At 50.0% G+C, this 17174-nt stretch overlaps 1 protein-coding gene across 2 annotated transcripts in view; it reads left to right on the top strand.

Annotated features, from left to right (window-relative positions):
- EVL (Enah/Vasp-like) overlaps positions 1 to 17174 on the top strand; it is a 77336-nt gene that overhangs the window by 55496 nt on the left and 4666 nt on the right. For both annotated transcript variants that reach the window (XM_061997976.1, XM_061997975.1), the window contains exons 4-10: positions 2745 to 2808; positions 7685 to 7740; positions 11700 to 11914; positions 12880 to 13001; positions 15329 to 15389; positions 15713 to 15779; positions 17106 to 17172. In XM_061997976.1, the coding sequence (XP_061853960.1) occupies positions 2745 to 2808; positions 7685 to 7740; positions 11700 to 11914; positions 12880 to 13001; positions 15329 to 15389; positions 15713 to 15779; positions 17106 to 17172 (652 nt within the window). The remainder of the gene's footprint in view (positions 1 to 2744; positions 2809 to 7684; positions 7741 to 11699; positions 11915 to 12879; positions 13002 to 15328; positions 15390 to 15712; positions 15780 to 17105; positions 17173 to 17174) is intronic.

Raw genomic sequence — 17174 nt, 5'->3', positions numbered from 1 at the left:
AATTTCAAAACAGAATTTGGAGCTTTATGTGCTTTGTTTTAAGGACATTTCACAGTGTGAGCAAATAGTAATGAAAATAAAGTGCTGCCAGATGAAACAATCAGCTGGGGGTGGTTCTTAATGGCAAAAAAGAGAAGGCATTGTCAATGCATGGGTCTTATCTGTGAATAAAGGAGTGAAATTAAGTTATCTCAGTGAAGTGAGGGGGAAAAAATTGCAGTAGCGTTGTCTGGATCAGCTCAGGATGTGCTTTGGGAATAGATCAGCTCTTTGCTGTGTCACAGACAAGTTTTTTGAAGCCAGTGTTCACGTTGCAGCTGTGTATTGCATCCAAACCCTGGGTGTTTAGTTTCAAGGGTGGGCTTAATCCCACGAGCATACACATAGATACTGGGAAATAGACATAAACTCATTGAATTTAATAGGACTCCTTTGTGCTGAAGACTGAGATGGACTTGCTTGCAGGTTCGTGTGCTCTGTCATTTACCTGCTAAGCAAGATCAGCTTGAGGAGGCTCCAGGTGATCAAAGGCAACAATCCCAACCTCCAGCTGTGTTTTGTAGCATTGCCTTAAAAGGATTTCTTTAGATTGCTTTTCACATTGATATGGTTGGATTTGTTTGGGCTTAAACCTACTTGGCCAGTTCATAACAATGCCCACAGCAAAAAGGAATAGCTTGTTTTTAGTGGGGTGTTGGTAATCTGGTCTCTGATTCCTTCTGCATATGTAGTATTTGTCAAAATGGCCACACTGCCTCGTTTCCCGGGCATTTGGCCCCAAGAGAAGATTGATGTCAAAGGAGCAGACTGAGATGGCATCATTAGAGCCTCCTATATACTTTGATGTGATTTATTGGCAAGGAAGATTTGTTGATTCTGCTGCCTCATCCCCTGGCTTTTCTTGTTCATGTTGGCACCTACTTTTAGTCTTCTTCCCAGGCAGTGTGCTGGCTTCTGTGTGATGCTCTGAGTCTTTATGCAAGGGGAGTTTTCTCATGATGAAATCACATGCAGGGATGAGCGTGGCTAAGGTTTGTCACAGTGAGGGAGGTGTAACTGACTTAAGCCTGGAAAGCCTTTCATCCAGAAGTCTGCTTGTTGAAGTATGTTACAGGTAGGTGTATGTGCCCAGGAGAAGGTGGATGGTCACTGAGCCAGGATCCATACCAGTGACACTGCTAACTGTGGGCAGCCTGGTCCATTTCCACAGGCTGGGGGTGGGACTTTACCTGTCTTTCTGCTATGTTCAAAGTAAGTTTAACTCACATTGCAGCTGCTACTCAGGGGTAGCTCTGGTCACCTTTCACTTCAGTGGTATTCACATGGTACCGTGGCATCATCCTCAGCCTTTACATTCCCTTCATGTGAGCCTCCTACTCTGTGCTTCTTAAATACCTGCTGCTTTTTCTCCCTGAGGCTTACTTCCAGAAAAACCACCTTCTCCTCCAGCCTCCCCTTCATTGTTTTGTGTGATCTTTACAAAATGTGGCATTTCTGTCTAAATAGTTCCCCAAAGGCCTGTGACAAGCAATATTAAGTTGTCAATCATGAGACGTTAAAGAAGTCAACTGTCTTCATATCCCATCCTGGTTTTAAATGACAGAGCCTTTGGCTCAGTGTCTGTCACTGGCTCCATTTTTGGGATACCCTAAACTGGAGTACATGTGCCTGACTTTCAGAAAGTGCTGTGTGTTCCCTTTCTGCCATTGTTAGTCCTTAATCACGTCTCAAAGATCTGCACCGTTTCGTCAGGATCAGTCGGCGTTCTGCAGGGTCTGACTGCCATGCATTGCTGCCACTTCTCCTGCTCTCATAGGCTCATGCTTTCTGCATTCATCTCCAGATGGCATTCTGCCTGGCAGAGACATGTAAAGGAGATGGAGAGAAATGTCCTTAATGATTTGGGAGTGACAGGTTTGGGTTGGTCACTGTTTATTTCTCGTTCACTCCAGTTGGACAGCTTTTAAACCTACCTTGTCAGCACAGTGGAACAATCCTCCTTCCAGCAGACACAAGACCACTGCAGCTTCTTACCAACAGTTGTTTTTATTATCAGAGTACTTATTTGTTTCTGAGAATGGCATGTGGTGTCTATGAGCATGGCTTAATGTCCAAGAGCAGAGATTAAATCATCAAAGCCAAGAGAGGAGCTCTGACTTAAAAGGGGACAAAAGGTGGCTTTTGTTGGTGAATGCCAGTGGAAACTCTGCTTCATGTGGATCCTGCAGAAGACCAGCAGTGTTGTAGAAGGAAAAAAACACCTTGTAAAAGGCTTGTTTAATTTTGCATCTCCTTGCACCTTCCATCAGGTAGCTCAGTATCAGTGCAGCAATAGCTAGCACGTGTGGTGGAGTCACTATGCAAGCACAGAATAATCTGGGGAGGCTAAATCTGAGCCCTGTAGAAGCTAGAAGTATATCCCAGTGCAATGGACTGTCCTTCCACAGGCCATCTTTTGCATCCCTGCAGGTCTTCACTGTTGCCAAGAGATTAGGTAATCTACAGCTACCATGATGCCAAGTTTCTGGACAAATCCACTCACACGTTTAGCCACTGGATTCTGCCAGTGGGACTAAAAGTTAACAGGAGGTGATGATTTATCTAACAGGAAAAAAGAGGACAATGATGCTTGGGGGTTTTTCTCTCATAATAAAATGGGGAAGCAAGTCATCTGAGTGTCACTTTAAAAAAACCATGTTGGCCACATCTGCTTTCCTGACAGCATTCCCTCTTGTTTTCTGTAGGTCCAGCTGCCCAGCGCCAGGTCCAGAATGGGCCATCTCCAGATGAGATGGAAGCACAGAGAAGGTGAGTTCATCAGTTGTAGTAGAGTTCTAGTTTGTAACTAGGATGAACATGCAGCCATTTCTCAGCACTTGTACCTGCTTTAAGCTGATTCTAAGCTTTCAGTAAGTATTGCTAATGACTCTGTAATGGCTTTGGAAGGGGGAACTGAGCTGAGACTCTGGGTAAACTCTTTGCTCATGGCAAACAATGTTCAGACTTAAAACATGTTTACAAGCAATTTGTAGAGTGTTCTCAAACCCATTAAGAAAGCCTAACCTTACCCTCCTCTGGATGACTAGCTGACAGTCACGTTGCCCAGGAGGCAGCTAATGAGCCATACACACTCTCAGTAGCAGCTCAGGCCCTTTTTGGGTTTGGCTGCTTCCTGTATCGTGTGCTGTTCCTTTGATGAACGTTTCAGTCTAATCCAGGATAATAAATGAAAGTGCTTGTATGTCACACATGGGGCTGTCATTACACGTGGCCTTTTCTGCAGCTGCTAGGAATAGTCTCCTTGACATCAAAGGGAAGGTGGGCAGGGGTGTTCCCTCACTCATAAGGAGTGCCTTATGCCTGTCTCCATAGTCAAATTATGAGGCCCATCTCATTTCAGCTTTGAAGCAGCAATCCCTGTAGCAGCAGTATCCAGCTTCCTTCACTAGGTACAAGACATACCTATCTCACTCTAGACAAAGTCTCCTAGTCTGACTGGTTGTCCACGCTGTCAGAGCTGTAACCTGTCTACCTGGTATCAGTGGTGTTCATGCCAGCAGCACTGCTCAGCCAGCCTTGTGCTTCCCTGTTGAAATACAGGCTTGTGCACACAGCAAAACCCCACCTTTTTCCCCCTGCTCACTGTAAATGTGTTTCTGCTCCTGTATGAGAAACACCAGAGAGTTTTCTGCCCATAAGACACCCAAGCTGGTGAGCCTCACCTCATCAGGGGTGCACTGGGGTACAGCCATCTGCAGAATCTCTCTCTGCTCCAAGTTTGGTGCCTGGCATTCCTTAAATGAGTTGGCTGCCTTTGCTTCTGTAACTAGAGGAGAATCAGCAAGCGCAGTTAGCCTTCCAGAGGACTTGGCACGATGTTTATTTCAGCAAATAAATAGCTTTGTGAGGATTTGAGTGGAGCCAGACCTGCAGGGACAGTTCAGCACCCCAGACATCTCGTGTTGGCCTGATACAACAGGCACTCAGTGGGCTGTGCCTTCATATGTAGGTACAACCTGTAAGCAGGGTGCAGGGACTACCCTGGCCCTGTGTGTTGTGTAGCTGAGTACCACAGGCTCCTGCAGCAGCAGAGATGAAGTGTTGCAATGTATCATTTACACTGATGCTTCAGGGCTACTGCTCTGACTGGTCCAAGGCTCTTACATAGGCAATGGTAGACACTTGGGATTCTCTCTTGCACCCTCCAAAACTGTAAGGGAAGTGTAGGGAAGCAATTGTTTCCTGTGCCTTTATGAGTGGCTCTGAATGGCCTGAGGTTTAGTGGGGATTGACATTTGCTGGTTAAATGGGTCAGTTGGTAACGTTATTTTGCTGGAGATTTGTAAGATTGACTGTGATAGCAGAGCTGTGATAAAGGTCAGAGGAGAGCTCCTGCTCACTCAGAAGCAGGGGAATGCTGCCTGTCCCCACTGCCTGGCTGAAAGGCTTGAGCCAGCTCTTCATTTAACCCCTGGAAATCACTGGTTCTTCAGACCATATGTAACACAAGGCTCAGAGTTGGGTGTCTGGTCTGTACATTTAATGTGTGAGCAGCTTCTCCACATTACACAACATCTATTTTTCTAGAGACAGTAAAAGCCTGCTGGGTAGGTGCTACTTAACTGCTACAGGGCACATGGTTCTGGGAAAGCTCCTTTTGCCCCACTGGACTGGAATAAGCTATTGCAGTAGATGCACTTAGATAGTACTGCTGCTGCACTAGAGGGGTTTCAGCTTTAATTATGCTGATGCATTCTCTAAGCATAGAGCAGATCTAATTTTAGGCCAAGCTTTTTTTGAACATCTTCTAAGCAGGCAAGGAAATGAAGTTACAGTAACTACCCTGAAAATGTGTCTGTTTAAAAGGTTTATTAGAGACCTTTAGACTGAAGTTAAAAGGAAGTATTTTCAAGTCAGAGCATCATCTGTCCCCTCTTATACTTTCCTCCCTGCATCCTCCTTAAGCAGCCTTCTGCCAGGCTCAGGCTTTATTTAGTTCCACTGGGATAAATATGACTTCCTAAGAGTGTAAGAACTTCTCCTTTTAGCACGTGTGGGAGGGTGCATTTGGCACATATAAGCTGCTTCTGCCCCAGGGCAGTCATGAACCCCAACAGCTTCAAATGGCAGTGGTTGACCCTTGTCTTGGGGAGCACCCTGGCACAGGCTCTGCAGCAGCTCTAGTGACTTGGAGAAGATTTCACCCATATTTCTTTCCTGTTCTGTCAGGCTGGAGTTTTCCAAGTCTGTCCTCTGGATAAACACAGATTTTCCTCCCAGGTTTAAGAAGGAAACTGTATGTGTCAAGTTGTTCTCCATCACCATGTTTTGCTAATATATGCCAAGCTAAGGTAGAGGATGATACACTGAGGAAATTCTTAGTACCTGTGTTTACAACTGAAACTTTAACACTGCAATTGATGCTGCTTCATATATGTTCAGACTATAACTGTCAAGTAAGAGCCAGGGTATATATTGAAGTAAAAGTTCCTTTTATTTGGTTTAAAATATCATAACATAAATTAAACCAGTTGAACCAGCCAAGACTGTTCCCCAAACCTATTTCCTCTTAGTGTATGTAATATTCTCAGATGCCTGTAAGTGCTTTGCAGAAACTGCCTGTGTTGGATGAATTACATGTCCCAGGCATAAAACCAGGTTAGAATTGATCTCTCCACAGCAAAATCATGCATTAATAGTTACAAATACCTAAATGATGGGTGTCAGGAGGTTGGGACAGCACTTTTTTTCTGTTGTACCCAGTGACAGGACAAGAGGTGATGGGATTAAGCTGGAGCACAAAAGGTTCCATTTAAACATAAGGAAAAACTGTGTCAGTGTTTGAGTGAGGGAGCCCTGGCCCAGGCTGCCCAGGGAGGGTGTGGAGGCTCCTGCTCTGGAGGGCTTCAAAACCCACCTGCACACGTTCCTGTGTGACCTGATCTAGGTGGGAGCTGCTTCTGCAGGGGGATTAGACTGGGTGAGCTCTGAAGGTCCCTTCCAACCCCACCAATCTGTGATTCTGTGATTAAGTTAAGCCTGCCTTACAGTACAGACCATGAAGTGGAGCTGTCAGAGAAACCTCCAGGCAGTCAAGGCTGGCCCAAACCTCTGTGGGACAAATCCAAGGCAGAGGTTGGCTGAGAAACCATGGAAGACAATTATAATAAACCTTATTAACAAGTTCTTCAGTAAGGTCATTTAAGAGCTATGTTTTACTATTGCTGAGATCTCTAGTCCGTATCCACACACGTGTGAAAAAGCCCGGCAAACATTGCAGTTTCAGCTCTCGATCTTGTGAGGAAGGGAAATGCCAGGGCGGCTTTGTGCAGGGGTCACCGGGCGGCTCTGTGCAGGGCTGTTAGAGCGTGCGAGAGAAGACCTCTGCTGCTGGAGCCGGGAACTGCACGGCTCTGGAGCGGGGCCCGGGGCACCCGGCGTGGGAACGGCGAGCGGCAGGCTCCGGGGCACCCGGCGTGGGAACGGCGAGCTGCAGGCTCCGGGGGCAAAGCGGCCGAAACAGCAGCAGCGTAACGCTGGCAGCAGCGTGTGCAGAGGAACCGCAGCGGCTGTGGTCCCGGTGGCCAGGCTGGCTGGCACAGGGCTGGCTGTGCTGGGGATGAGGTGGTCATGCTGGCTGGCACAGGGCTGGCTGTGCTGGGGATGAGGTGGTCATGCTGGCTGGCACAGGGCTGGCTGTGCTGGGGATGAGATGGCCAGGCTGGCTGGCACAGGGCTGGCTGTGCTGGGGATGAGGTGGTCATGCTGGCTGGCACAGGGGTGGCTGTGCTGGGGGGGATGAGGTGGTCATGCTGGCTGGCACAGGGCTGACTGTGCTGGGGTTGAGATGGCCAGGCTAGCTGGCACAGGGCTGGCTGTGTTGGGTGGGTGTGAGATGGCCAGGCTGGCTAGCACAGGGCTGGCTGTGCTGGGAGGGGTGAGCTGGTCATACTGGCTGGCACAGGACTGGCTGTGCTGGGGATGAGATGGCCAGGCTGACTGGCACAGGGGTGTCTGTGTTGGGTGGGTGTGAGATGGCCAGGCTGGCTAGCACAGGGCTGGCTGTGCTGGGGGGATGAGGTGGTCATGCTGGCTGGCACAGGGCTGGCTGTGCTGGGGGGGATGAGGTGGCCAACTGCCAGCCAATTTGCCCAGTGCCAACAAAAATCTTGGTTGTACAGAGGGACAACACAGATTTTGAACAGTTGGCACCAAAATGCAGATCAAGCTTCATTGTATTTTCATTCTAAGGGTAAGTCTTTGGGGATCCTGATCCGTAAGACTCAGGAGTGTATCATTTTATGTGAGGTTCCCCTTACACTCCCCTTGCACTTCAGGTTAACAACCTGCATGGTCTCTGTGCTCTCCTGAGCCTTGGGCACTGACTCCTGCAGAGCCTCTTGAGGAGTTATCTTAAATGGATCAACCAACCCCTGTGATGTGTGACAGGAGCAGGGCAGTGGCCTGGTTACACTGGTTACACTTCCCAACACGTGCAACGGCCCCGCTGCAGCCAGGGCAAGTGAAACCAAACCCAAATCCATCTCATGGGATCAGCATTTCTGTGAGGGGCTGTCTCACACCACCCAAGCATACAGCTTGTGTGCTTTTCAGGGTATAAAGCCTTTGCTCAGAATTATGAAGAACACATAATGACTGAGGGTTCTTTTCATTGCTCTTTTAGACAAGTGATGGAGCAACAGCGCCAGGAGTCTCTGGAACGAAGAACCTCTACCACAGGCACGTATCAAATCAAGCAGATGTCCCTGCTTGTCTCCCCTAGCTGTAGCTGGGGTTTGTGTGGTGCTGTACAAGAGCTAAGCTACTAAAAGTGGTTGTAGTTGTGAATAGCTTTTAAAGCACCTTCAGCATGGTTGTGCTGTTTCGCAGAGGCTCAGGTCCGGGGTGTGAAGGTGGAGCTCAGCAAGTTGTGTGCTTTGGTACAGCTGAGAGGGATTTTAGGCATACCAAGGGGGTCTGGCCATGCTGCTTCCACACCCACAAGGAGAGCAGGTAGCACAACCAGCACAAGAGCAACTCCACCTTTCCAGGGACGTGAGCAGGAAGGGGCTGATGTGCAAAGTCAGGAGCCTCCTGTGAGCTTAATGGAAAATATATATATATTTAATGAGCTTAAGAAAATCTTCTATAGCATATTAAGTTGCACTAAGCTGAGAGAAGAGATGACAGCAATAGCTTATAACTACAAAGTATGGCTTTGCCTTGCTGAAAGATAGCAGAGCGAGCAAGCCAGGATGGCTTGGATCTTGTGTTTGGGCTTTTGTTTTGGGAAAGATTTGTTTCACTTAATCTGGCCACAGAAGTGAAATGCTTTTCCTCAGCTGTTACAGCTTTTTAGTTTTTCCCTTGAGCCCAGCTCCAACATACACACATGCCTTGGTGACAGAAGTTACTGGACTCTGTTTTGGCAGAGGTTAGTTGCTGTGTGCTGTTCTGCATAGGGATCGTAGCCCAGATGCTGCCTTGGCATTGGCAAGGAGTGGGACGTGGCTCCCGAGGACTTGTGGCTGCCACCTCCCTGCCTGCAGGGTGGCTACCACATGTTCCTTGCAGCATACTCACCGTGTCCCTTGCAGCTGCCTCTGGTGCAAGGGCGATGCTCGTGACGCTGACTGGGGTTCACGTGGGGTTTGGAGGAGCCTCGCTGGCACCGGAGCACACAGCCTGTCCCGGGCTGCTCTCTGGTTCTGCCGAGGGCTGGAACCTCCCCCAGCCGGTGCCTTCACCCGTCACCTCTTTGCTTTGTTTGGGCTTCCATTGCGTTCACTCCGTGGCTCCTTTTTCTCTGTTCCCCTTTGCCTTGGTTTCCTTCCTTGCCACGCACCCATCTTACTCTTTTCCTTTGTCTTTTCTGTTCTTTTAGCTTCCACCCTTCAGATAAGCGTGTGCTCTGCCCGCTCCCAGCCCCATTCTCCTGCCCCCACCCGCAGTACCCGCGGTGCTGCTGCCCTGGGTGCTGTGCCGCTGCCTCCCGCTGCTCAGTGCTCCTTCAGATCCCCGAGAGCAGCAGAGCTCCCGCAGCTCCTGCACAGGCACTCGGCCTCCGAGCTGTGGGCAGCCCTGGGCTCCCCTCCTGCAGGCTGCTGGGCCCGCAGGACCGGGCCGTACCTCAGGCGGACCTCGCTGTCCCCCCCGCCTCCTCACGCTCCCCACTTCCCCCTCCTCTCTTGCCAGCCCCTCAGGCGCTCTTCTCTCTCCTGCTGCCCTCAGCCTTCCATCTCACCCACAGCACCTCAGTCGAGGGCTGACATCCTGCAGCCTTGTGCTCCCATCGCCCTGCCTGTGATTCCTGCCCTGGCTGACAGGGTGAGGGGACCCACAGATAGAGCAGGCAGGGACAGCTGGGTGAGCGTGCCTCTGAATGGCCATTGCGAGGAACAAATCGCTTTAGGCCCCCCTGGGAGCCAGATGAAAAGCGTGGACGGGTCCTTCTTCCCACACCTAGGAGCTGCACCCTCTTCCCTGCTGCCCACCATCACCAGCCCACCCAGCCCCTCTGGCCAGGCTCCCTCCTCATCTTCCCACCCATCGTCTCATCCTCCCCCACAGCAGTGGTATCAGCCCACGTCACCTTGTCTTCCATTGCCTCCCCCTTACGCTGCTGTGTCTGAGGTGACTGTGGCCAGGAGGACCCCTCCTTGCATGACCTCATCAGCCATTGCCCACTTGAGTAAGTACTGCCTTTGAATGAGTTGTGACCTGTCTAAAGCCTAAGCTTCCAGCTGCTTAGAAAGGCCCTGTTGGCACTGCCCATGACCACTAGAACAAGGGCTGAGAGACCCAAGGCTGCTCCCTCTGTGCGTGGTTTTTGAAGCCAAGGTGGAAAAGTACCGAAATCACTCAGGTGATTTCCCCAGTCCAGGAACCTTCCAAACTAAAAACAAAGCAAAAAGCAGGAATGACAGGACCGAGGGGCCCTGTAGCTGGGTCGTTGCAATGCATATTCTTACTCTATTAGCCCAGAAGGAGATTTTTATCATTCAGCAGAGCCCAGCTGCATTTGGCAGCCAGCCTGTTTTCAGCTGGTCCAAGTGTAGCTGGTCCATAGGCTCTTCTGAAGCTGGAGGCCAGCTCTGTGGTACACTTGTCTGTGTAGCACTGCTGGTAGAGGTGGTGATTTTCCACTCTTTTCCATGAGTGGTATTTCTGTTACCAGCAAAAGGTATAACACGGGGTTCGTTACAGTTACCCAGAGCCCCCTGTGCTTGTGGAATTTATTCCACCCCAGAAACCCTTCTCCTGATACAATCTGCATTTCCAGTTGAGGGCTTGTCACAGTAACTACTCCAGCAAACCTTTTTGGCTGCAGACAGCTCAAGAGCTCAGGTCTGCCGCTTTGCATTTGGTCTCTGTGTGTAGCACTCGCTTAAAGCCTGCGGAGCTGGGAGTCAGAACGCTCCGCAGTAACGCCCGTGTTTGCAGTTCAGCCCGCACGCTTTGTGCCTTGGATCCATTCCTGTTTAGGACCACGTGTAATGCTTAAAGGATGTGCCTAGGAAAGGACGAGAACTGAGACATTTCCTTTCCCTTTCTGCTAAAGACACTTCTGCAGCCACTGGAGGCTCAGTCCTTCAGCTGACACAAGCCCTTGAAAACCACTCAGTTCGATAAAGTTATTTTAAACTCCCATCAGTCCATTATTTTTACTTTGTTCCATTTTTGCCTCAGGCTGGCTTCTAATTAGGTGGGTGTAGTTTTGCAATTACAATTAACTACACCCGCAACGAATTACCAGCTATTATGTTCACGAACCAAAGAGGCTTTGAAACGTTTAAAGCATTCCTAATAGCAGCTATGGTTCAGGAATCGAACTGGGAGTGTAAAACAATGGCAGAAGGAACCACAGAAATAAGGCAGCAGAAAACCTAGATACGGAGAAAATCAGTCTGCTGATGTGAAGCACCATTTCCAAACGTTCCTCAGTCAAATCCTGCCTGTCCTTCAAAATAGCACTTACTGAACAACTGAACCTGTGATCATCCATCAGGAGCAGCCTGCTCGGAGAGAGCACAGCGTGGGGAAATACCCACAAGCTGGGATGAACTAGGGAGGCTCTGAGGGCCAAGCTGCTGGGACAGTAGAGGGAGGCGTGTTTGTTCAACTGTCCCCTTCCAGAGAGGCGAGACGCTGCCACGGGGGTTACCCACCATCAGCCCCTCCAACAGGCTGCTGCTCCGAGGAGCTTCGCTGGCCCTCGAGGTGCTTGGAGCTGGACTCTCCCCTCGTGATTTTGCAAGAGCAGCTGAGGCCACGTGCTTTCTGTTCAGAGGGAAGGAGGATGTGTCAGCGTGGCCCACAGTTCTGGTGGAAAGCTGGTGCTAACTGAAGTCTGTGGAGGTGGCTGGTGTGGTTTGTTATCTCCACGTGGAGATAACGAGAGGAGCACTGATGCCACTTAGGAACTGGGAAGTGCTATCCACAAAATGAAACAATAGCCCAGCCAGGGAGAAGAGGAGGGAGAAGGCAAGTGTGAGTGGCAGGGCCTGGCAGGAGGACACAACCGTGGCTGGCTGGTGGTCACTGCAGCCACTGCTTCCCGTTGCTCTGCACGCCTGGGGCTCCCCGCACTGCCCGCTCCTCCCGCGGCCGGGTGACGGCCGTGGCGGCGGGACCGAGCCCCCGTGCACGGGCTGGACGAGACGCCGCTTCCCATCTCATTCCTCTTCTCTGCGTTTCAGGCCCAGCCCTTCCACCCGGCCACCCCAGCGGCGCTGCCGTCGTGCCCGCCTCGGCCGGGGGGCCCCCGCCTCCGCCGCCGCCCCCCGTGCCCCCGCCGCCCCTGGGAGCCGCTCCCCCGCCGCCGCCGCCGCTGCCCGCCGGCCAAGCCGAGGACGGGTCGGTGTCAGGGCTCGCGGCGGCTCTGGCTGGTGCCAAACTCAGGAGAGTCCAACGGGTAAGGAGGTGGCCCTGGGAGTCCCCTGCGGGAAGGCCGGGGAGGGGGTGCAGCGCTCTGCACATCCAGCCTGAGCCGTGGCCGTGCTGGAACACGCTGCAGCTGACCCTTAGCTGGGCTTTCAATGGGAGCCTGCAGGAAAAGCTGAGCAGGAAACTCAGGAGACCAAGGGGAGTCTTATTACTAGTTACCAACATCTCAATGGTGGGTGTCAGGAGGTTGGGGCAGCACTTTTTTTGATGGTATCTAGCAACAGGACAAGGGGTGATGGGGTGAAGCTGCGACACAAAAGGTTCCACTTAAACATAAGGAAAAACTCTTTCAGTGTGAGGTGAGGGAGCCCTGGCCCAGGCTGCCCAGGGAGGGTGTGGAGGCTCCTTCCTTGGAGGGCTTCAAGACCCATCTGGACAAGTTCCTATGTGACTTGAGCTAGGTGGGAGCTGCTTTGGCAGGGGGATTGGACTGGATGAGCTCTAAAGGTCCCTCCCAACCCCACCATTCCCACACTTCAGAAAACGTTAATTAGCAAATGGCCAGGATTTCATTACTCCTGCAGAGCCCACTGTTCATAGAATCACAGAATCACTGTTGTGCTGCCTGTTAGTGTTTTCCATCACTGTAAGTGTTAAAGCTGCACCATGCCTACAAAATGCAGCGTGGACTGTGGAGGCCTCATATCCATAGGTGTCCACTTAGCTTTGGGTTGCACACCCATGCATAAAAACAATCCTGAACAGACAGCCCTGTGGGGCTTTTCATCATTTCCCCATACATTTGCCTCACACAGGCTGTTCCTGGTGTTAGTAAGGCCCATGTGGGTCTTCTTCCCAAGGCACAACACGTCCTGTCTCTGGTTTGGGGCTGTGATTGTGATCACTGTGTCAGATAATTAGGAAAGCTAATCGTTAGCAGCGTGTCTGCAAGAGAAACTTTTCATCAATTGCAATGTTGATTTCTGTCTTAAGCCAGAAGATGGTTCAGGAGGTTCCAGCCCCAGTGGGGTCTCTAAGAGCGATGCCAACCGGACAAGTAGCGGAGGAGGCGGAGGAGGACTCATGGAAGAAATGAATAAATTGCTGGCAAAAAGGTTTGTACGTAGACTCCAAGTAACACGAGCACTGGCACGAGCTCTGCAGCAAGCTGTGTCATTTGGGGGTTAGCAATGGGTCACTTTGGTGCTCCTTTGAAGTTGGACGTGTCCTGCTTTAGGTGTTAGTCACCTTGAATATGAAAGCGTGGGTGTTGCAGCAATAATGCCTGGCACAATCCAGCTGCTGTAGCAATTCCTGCAGTGGCATAACCTTCAAAGGTGATGCTGAATGTATCCTCTGAGGTTTTGCTATTTGACCAGATCTGTTTCAAAGTTACTGGTTTAGAGTAAACTATGAAGGGAGCTTGGGCAATCATTCTTTGTGCAATGCATTCAGGATGTTGGGCCCAAAACTAAAGAAGTGCGATAAAAGGCCAATAAAATGATAGTGTTTGTCCTGGTGGGTGAATATTATCAATGCTCAGTTTGACAGTCTTGCCAAGGTTTTCTGCACTAAAGTGACTTTTGATGCGTAAATACACCGGTGTCAGTCAAAGGTGCAATCCTGTCACATGCTGTTAAACTGATCCCAGAATCACACAATCTCAAGGGCTGGAAGGGAGCTGGAAAGCTCATCCAGTGCAACCCCCGTTTCAGAGCAGGGCCACCTAGAGCAGGGCACACAGGAACTCATCCAGCTGGGCTGCAATGTCTCCAGAGAAGGAGACTCCACAGCCCATCTGAGCTGCATCACATATGTGTGATGACACAGAGAAAGGAAAGAACCTGGCATTGTGTTTCAGGTTGGTTTTACCAAGCTGGAGGTGAAAAAAATGGTTTTTAAACTATTTTCAATGTGACAATCACTGAGTGATGAGCATGGGATCTCAGGGGCCCTGTTTAGAAACAGGGAATGTGTCTAATGCCAGCTAACTAACGGGAAAAAACATTTCTGAGAGCTCAGGTGACATAAAATACAGCTCTAGTTTAGTGGCCCTTTGCTTCAGGATTGAGCAGAAAAATGAACTATCTCCCAAAGCGCTGTCGTTTCGATCCCTGTTCAGTTTGTTGCAGGACATAAATCTAACTCTCATCTCTCACCCTGGCAGATATTTCCCTTGCTCAGGTTCATAATCATTGCAACCATTTTTTGATCAGAAGGATCAAGTAAATACATAGAGAAAGACTGTACAAATTATTAGGGACCTAATACAGTTACTAATGCAGTTGGATATGTGGAGATAATTCCCACAGACTACTGTGTCCTGCAAACAAATGCTGTGTTTTACTCCCCTGGTGTTTGTTGTCAGATTTACATCAAATTGGATGTCTAGAGAACCAGTACCTGGCACACTTGAGTACTGATTAGACCCTACACAGGGCTTGCGTGTCAAGAATTTGGTTTGCTTTTCTTCAGCCAGTGTGGTTAACATGCAAGAAGTTTTATGATGCATTCCTCAAAGATAAGCAAGCTCTTTGCTTCCTCTGACGTCCAGACTCCAGTGGCTGGATTGCAGCTCTTTGCTCCTTGCTTCTCAGAGAGTTTTGCCTCTCCTTGGGCATCAGGACAGAGGGAGGATCTCAGGTCCTCACTCAGCCTCTGTAGGCACCACCAACACTGCCAGTCCTGAGACTGTGGGAGCTCTGCTGCCTTTGAGTGTGAGTTGGGACAGCAATAATCTCACGTCACTCACCAAAGGCACTTGAAAACCCAGGCTGATGCACTTGTTCCCCAACTCCTGGTCTCCAGCCAGAGCTTTCCCACTGTAGAAGGAGTCAGGGGTCTTGGCTGAGTAAAAATGGTGCCCAATCTTTCCCAGTGAGGCTGGGCCTGTGTTGAAGGGCTTTTCTGACTGTCTTCTCATCACATGGGAGCCTTGTTACAGCTCTTCCTCTGAGTGGGAACAGGGATATAAGAGGGATATAAGACAGGTGACAAAATGATGCTGGCGCTGGCTGAGAACAGTGTCATTGCTGCAATAGCTCCCTGAGCTACCTGGGGGGAGTAGGGTTGCTCCTCAGAAATCCCTGTGGGAGCCTGGGTCGTTCCTCCTGTGGAGGACACAGAAGCCACCACTTCCCGAGCCCTAGAGAGAAGCCATCTGTTTCTCACCCAGCTTCCTACCCAGCTGCACTTCCTTCCTCCACTGCAACACATTTCCTTGTGCTCTGCAGCCTGTGCCCATCTGTTAAACACCACCTCTCAGTATTGCCCCTCCCCACGGGCTGGATCCCTCACCTCCACCCCAGCCCCACGCAACCCAACACACCCAGCCTTTGTGAGCAAATAACAACTCCCACCAGAGCCTGAGCCAGTGTTCCCACGTGCAGGATGTGTTTCTAGAGGGCTGACTGTGTGTCCTATCTCCTGTTCCTTTGCAAAGGAGGAAAGCAGCGTCGCAGTCAGACAAGCCAGCTGACAGAAAGGAAGAGGAAAGCCAAAACGTAAGTGAAAGGCCGTTGTGCTCTTGCAGATCTGTTGATGTGCTGCCTCCTAAGCCAAAGCCACATGCTCATCCCCACTGTGTGGCAGGCAGGGACAAACAGTCCTCATCCAAGAAGAGGTTTGCACATTCAGTTGAAAGCTGAGTGTAAGTGCTCCCACCTTTCCTGGGAGCAGCACCCTGTCACCAAGAACTGGCACCTGCTTCATAGGTGAGGTGTTGTCCAAGCCAGGCTGACGGGCGCTTCCTCGTGGTGAGACCTGAGAGTCGTAGGGCATGGTTTCATCTCCAGAACGCAGTAATGTCCCGTTTTTCTCTTTGTAGGATGATGCTAGCACCTCTCCTTCACCCAGCACACGAGGTCCCACCCAGCAGCAGCAAAATTCCTCAGGTATTAAATCCAGCTATTAGTGCTGTACTTGTCTTCTCAAGCTACTCCTGCCCGCCACATGTAGGCTGTGGGTTCATCATCCCACCTCTGAGTGCAGCAGCAGCAACTAACAGACAAACTCCCAGATAACTACTGCTTTGAAAGCTGTACTCAGTAAGGAACTGTGATTTCATGTGCTTCATGGCCAGGAGAATGGCCACACTGTCAGTTTAGCTGATGAGGTCCAGCCAGGTCGCTGAGGATTTGGGTCTTCAACATTGTGCATCTAAACTTTCTAAGCAAAAAAAAACCCTGTTATTGTTTTACTTTCAGTAGTGTAGCTGTCCTGGTTTATGCAGTTGGGGTTTGGGTCTCAAACTGTTCTCCTTCCTTAACCTGGCTTATGGCAGTCAGCCTGATCCTGAGAGGAACTAGGTGAAATCGAGGAGCCCCCAAAACAAGCTTTTCCTACGATGAGTTAAAATAACTGTATCTGAGTGGATAAGCTGCAAGCCAGTCAGACTCATCCTTGCATCAGTCTTGGCTTTTATCCATGCTAGAAGAAATCTCCCAAGGGAATGAGTAATCATTCCAGCTTCCTTTTGGAACAAAGCCATGATTTGCCTGCTTTGCAAGGCAAGGGGAAGAAGCCAGGAGAAAGATGCAGGTAAATGAGGAACGAGATCTAGAGATTTCCTGGGAGTGCCCATAACTCTCTTAAAGAGCTGTTCAAGGACCTTGGAGAGGAGCAACCCCCTGTGCATGAAGCTGAGCATTCCTCACGTCTCAGAAGCAGTTCCTCTCAGACTGTTTGCCTGGGAAGCAGTTGGGATGACAGTAAGTTTTCAATAACAAGAGTTACATGGTGCAGCTGTTGGGAATGGTGTGTGAGTTGGAAAGGTAGGCAACAGCACCTCAGTTCTCTGGGAGATTTGTGTAGCAGGGGTCTCTCTGCCCATTTTTCAGATACAGACACATTTTCTGCCAGTTATGCAGTTAAACCCCTTAAGACTTTGAAGGTTGCTATCCCAATAATTATTGCCTTGCAGCATTGAGCCTGCATTTCTTAAGAGAGGGGGTTTATGATTTTCCTCCTACACTTCCAGTTGATGTCTTTCTGGTTTTAACTATCCATTTCCTAATGAAAGGGATCACCCAGCAGGCCTGTGCCAGTGCTTTCTCTGTAGTGTAGGCAACTGCACTCACTCAGCAATCCCCCTTCCCTGGATCTCTGTGAGCCACTCAGGTTCAGCAAAGGAAAGCAGCTGTATGAGACAGTCAGCTTCAGGAGGCTTTTACCAACACAAGAAAAATAATAAGCAGTAACTTTTCCTTTCTGTTTTGCAGACTCTGGGAAGAAGCCATGGGAAAGGAGCAATTCTGTTGAAAAGCCTGTATCTTCATTACTTTCTAGGT

Source organism: Colius striatus, chromosome 6 (assembly GCF_028858725.1).
Source record: "Colius striatus isolate bColStr4 chromosome 6, bColStr4.1.hap1, whole genome shotgun sequence".
In the NCBI taxonomy this organism is placed as follows: Eukaryota; Metazoa; Chordata; class Aves; order Coliiformes; family Coliidae; genus Colius; species Colius striatus.
Note: the sequence above shows the minus strand (reverse complement) of the source record. Positions and strands in the feature narration are given on the sequence as shown.